A 4,680-nucleotide genomic window follows, 5' to 3' on the forward strand; every position below is an offset into this window, starting at 1 on the left:
TATCAGTTTCTTGGAATAATGGTTTCCATGTGTATTTAGTTTTCTTCATTCTTCTTTGCTCTGGACGAGGAGAACCCATCATTGCATCTAGATAGCCACTTGCAAGCTTTTAAGATCCCAGTCACTACTCACCGAAGTAGGATATAGAACAATGTTTTTGTGTAATATGTTATGCCAATTGAGCTTGAATTCCCCTGCAACCATGGTCCTGAGACCACAGGTCCAACTACTTGATCCCTGCGGGTAGCTGGCTGTGGCCAAGAAATCACCATAACCTTCCTTGTCCCTTGTCAGCGCTACTATACACCTGGACATTCTTATAGCACACACAAATATGCTTATAGAAACATCATCTGGCAACCCTACACATGGTCATGGGCATACTACTCCCTAATGAAGGCAAGTTGTTAAGGAATTCTCTTTAGAACTACAGGAAGCTAAAGCTGGCTGGTTTAACTTAAAAGAAGTCTCCTAATGGATAGGATGAAACATGGAAACAAAATTCAGCTGACAGGATGTGGAAAAACAAAAGCTGGGACTTGCACAGGTATAAAGTTGCTTCTAACATTCTAAGATATAGCTTCCCACTCAAGATAGTCCAATGGCCAGTACCAAATGAGCCCAAAGTCCAAGAGTCTGAGAGTCCCTGAGAGCCCAGAGCAGTGTGGATGTGGAATGAAGACAGGGATGGTGAGATAAGTAAGACAGGGCAGGATGGAGGCTCAAAAGTGGAGAAATGGTGTCGCTGAGACTGTGTTCTAGTTTTGGACATTATGCCTCTGCTTCCAAGGACTAAACAGCCTTTCAGAACCCAAGCAAGCAAAAGTCTCCATAGGTTTCATCAAATTTACCCTTAGAAATCATCACTTAGATTCCTTTTCAAATGGTGCTTGGGCTTCTGGTAGGACTATAACTGTGATAGATAAATCCTTCACCTTCTACCCAGCCCGCCAGAACCTACTAAGTTTCTGTCTCTCTCTCCCAGTACTTTCCTTGTCTCCACCCCCTAATTTCTGCTTAGACCCTTTGTGTTCTTTCCAGCTCTTCAGGTGCCCCTGACCCCAAACCTCCCAGTTTCTGGTGAAGCTCTTTGTTCATTTTCCTGCACTCCCCAAACTCTTAGCTTCAGGTGGAGTTCTTTGTCCACTGCCCCCCGCCCCCCCTGGTTCCCCCCCACCTGCCTCCCCTTTTCTGCTTGGATCCTTTGTCTCCATCTTGGGCTTATCTTGTCCCCGCCCTCCCTTGCATTTAGTGCCTCTTCAACACTTAGGATTGGTTCTTTAGAAATAGGAAAAAACGACCTCCAGCATCAAAACACTACTTAAGCACCCTGCAGAGACAGGATCAGAGCTGAAGCTACTCTAAGTCTCAGCCCATCCCCCTGACAGAAACATCAATGCAACTTATTTTTCTAACAATTCACCCTGGTCTTATTCTCCTCAGTATTCAACACCTAACATACTGTTGTTCAGAATTGCAGGTAAAATGACAGAACATGTGACCACTGCTATTCAAAACAAACAAGAAAATAAGGAGCAACAAAAGAAGAAGGAGAGTCAGGAATAGAAAGAGGTAATGGAATGTGTAGCCAATTGCCTTCAGGAACAATTGCCTCCTTTTCTGTGAAACCAGAACTAGATGGTGCCCACTTACCATTGCTGAATATTTTTTAATAAGTAGAAAACGATGTAAAACACTATAGCACAATCTTGATCAAAAGAGAGGGGAATGTGGATTTTAACAGAGATTTTTGGACAAGGTATTAAATTCTTTATGTTTTCATTTCCTCCTCTGTAAGCATAGGACTGACAATAATAATACCTTAAAGCAATAATGTGAAGATTAAGTAGATAAGGATGTAAAACACTATGTCTAGAAGGTAAGAAACACTTACTGATAGCTGTTATCATCACAATCATCATGACCTGGTGACAAAGTACTGAAAAGCTGACTCTCCATGCTCAATACTTAGAACTTTCTGGCTATTATATTTTCTATATTTCATGTATATAAGTGATATTTTTCAAGGGTCCAGGCCCCAAACTGCAAGGATACCAATGGAGAGCGGGATAGTAGAAGGAAGCCCAAGAAGAAAGCCCACTTTATATCTACCCTGAAAACTTTTGAAAACATTGGTGCTGCAAAAGACCTCTTTAAAGTGTTCAACAGCAAAGATGTCACTTTGAGGACTAAGTTGCACCTCACCCCAGCCATGGTATTTCCAATCACCTCATATGCATGCAAAAGCTGGACAATGAATAAGGAAGACTGAGGAAGAATTGGTGCATTTGAATTGCGGAGTTGGTGAAGAATATTGAATATATTCATGGACTGCCGGAAGAAGTAACAAATTTGTCTTGGAAGAAGGATAGACAGAATGCTTCTTAGACTTAATCTTATGTACTTTGGACATGTTGTCAGGAGGGGCCAGTTCCTGGAAAAGGGCATAATGCTTGGTAAAGTAGAGGGTCAGGAAAAAAAGAGAAGACCTCTAACAAGGTGGATTGACACTAACTACCACAATGGTTTAAACCACAGCAATGATAGTGAGGATGGCACAGGCCTGGGCAGTGTTTCGTTCTGTTGTAGATAGGGTCACTATGAGTCAGAACTGACTTGACAGCACCTAACAACAACATTAATAACTACACGTTCATAGCCAGAAAAGAGCCTTGACAGGTCAAAGAACATGTTTCTTCTCTTTCTGGCTGCTAGTGTCCCTTATTTTATGCTTTCATATTGTTTGTATTATTTGTATTTGGATGGGTCTGACATTACTAAAACAATGCTTTTGCATTATAAATAGGTAAGTCAGTAAAATGGTTAAGAGCAAGGGCATTGGTAGGGAGATACAGGTTCAAATCCTGCCTCCTCTACCTACTAGCGGTGTGACCTTACGTAGAACTCTTAGGTTCTCTGAATCTGTTTCTTTGTCTGTAAAATGGAATAGAATTATATGCTTGTAAGAAGGTTGTGATTAAATGAGATGGTATGTGAAAAGCATTCAGTACAATATCTAGCACATAGCAAATTCTCAATAAGTGATTTAAAAAAACAGCTGTCATTGAGTCAATTCTTACTCATAGTGACCCTATAGGACAGAGGAGAACTGCCCCCATAGGGTTTCCAAGGCTGTAAATCTTTACGGAAGCTGACTGCCCCATTTTTCTCCCTTGGAGCAGCTGGTAGGTTTTAATTACCAACCTTTTTGTTAGCAGCTGAAATATAATCATTATTATTTGAAAAATATATGAATTAGGTGAACCTGGTGGCTGAGTTCATAGATGTGACTCTTTCAATTAAACAAGCATTTACTGAACACTTGCCAAGTATCTAATACTCTGCTATATTCTGTGGGTACTAGATAAAGAGAATGAACTACATGAGTGCTCTATAACATGGTCTCTGCTTTTCACAAGTGTGTGACCCTGAAAAAAATGTCCTTATCTGAAAGGTGGGGCTGGTCCAGACTTAGCAATCAAAGGTGAAAGACTATGAAGAAGATAAACATGAACAAAGGTGGAGTTATATTTGGTTAGCAATGAATCAGGCCATCCCACAAAGGGTAGCACCCAGAATAAACTATATAAGGGCCATTATCCCAAAGCATTGTCACCCTGCAAGCTGTACCAGGTTTTATCCTACTTGTTCCTTTGGTGAACCAGGTAAGTGGAAATTCATCCAACTTCTTCTGTGGATATTTGGTGCTGCCCACAGTAAAAACCCAGAAGTATGAGCTGAGACAGAGTTAATGTGTACTTGGATTTTCTCTTCTCTTCTTTTCTTTTTGTTAGCTTATGTGTTTAGTTAGTATAGTTCATTCTGGGCTTTTTGGGGGAATAAGTTCGTCTTAATGGAGAAGAAAAATACAAGTAAAAATGTGCTCTTTCTAGGCCATTCTTTCCCAGTCTCTCTGCATAGCATTTCTTCCGGGATGTTCAACCCAAACAGAGGGAGGCACTTTTGTACAGTCCCTTCCTTTTCCAGTGACAGGCCCCAGATTTCCAAACTGTCACCTGTATAACTAAGGTTTTCCCCTGATTAATGAAAGACAACTGTGTTTGGTCAAGGACTGAGATTAGAACAGTTGCTGAGCTGACGATGGCTATCTTATGCTTCTGAAACACCAACTATGTTTGTCCCACATGGCCCATTTTTTATGAGCCAAAGGCCTTAAGGGTCCAGGTTAGCCTCTGGTATCCAGAGGGGAAATGAGTGTGCTGGGTAGAAGGCCTGTCACTTTTAATTTAGGAAAATGTAAACCCAGAGAGACTAGGGCAATTACATTTGGGTAGGTCTAGAAACTTTGAAAGTTGCAAGGCAAGGCCCAGGAAACTAAAGTACTCATCTACAGGAAGTGCATATATTTGATAAAGCCAAACCCACCGCCACCAATTCATAGAGACTCCATGAGACAGAGTAAAATTCCCCATAAAATTTCCAAGGCCATAAATCTTTACAGAAGCAAACTGCCACATCTTTCTTTCATAGATATTGTATAAATACCATGTATATCCAAGACAAAAAATATGGACACCTGACATCTAGGCCCAGTAGGGCTACTAAGATGCCATGACTCCATCTTAGCAAAGAAACTCAATACACTGAGTTTGTTTTCACTATGTTGAAAGGTGGGAGCTCTAGTAGCGTAATGCCTAAGGCACTTGACTGCTAACCAGA

At 41.0% G+C, this 4,680-nt stretch overlaps 1 protein-coding gene across 1 annotated transcript in view; it reads left to right on the forward strand.

Moving 5' to 3' along the window:
* The first annotated feature begins 615 nt into the window (after positions 1-615).
* The window catches only part of FLG2 (filaggrin family member 2), an 86,881-nt gene continuing 82,816 nt past the window's right edge, over positions 616-4,680 (forward strand). Inside the window, exon 1 of the mRNA XM_042782313.1 lies at positions 616-690. Coding sequence (XP_042638247.1) covers positions 616-690 — 75 coding nt within the window. The remainder of the gene's footprint in view (positions 691-4,680) is intronic.

This window comes from Orycteropus afer, unplaced genomic scaffold (assembly GCF_000298275.1).
Source record: "Orycteropus afer afer isolate SDZICR_OR568_19922 unplaced genomic scaffold, OryAfe1.0 scaffold00290, whole genome shotgun sequence".
NCBI classification, from domain to species: domain Eukaryota; kingdom Metazoa; phylum Chordata; class Mammalia; order Tubulidentata; family Orycteropodidae; genus Orycteropus; species Orycteropus afer.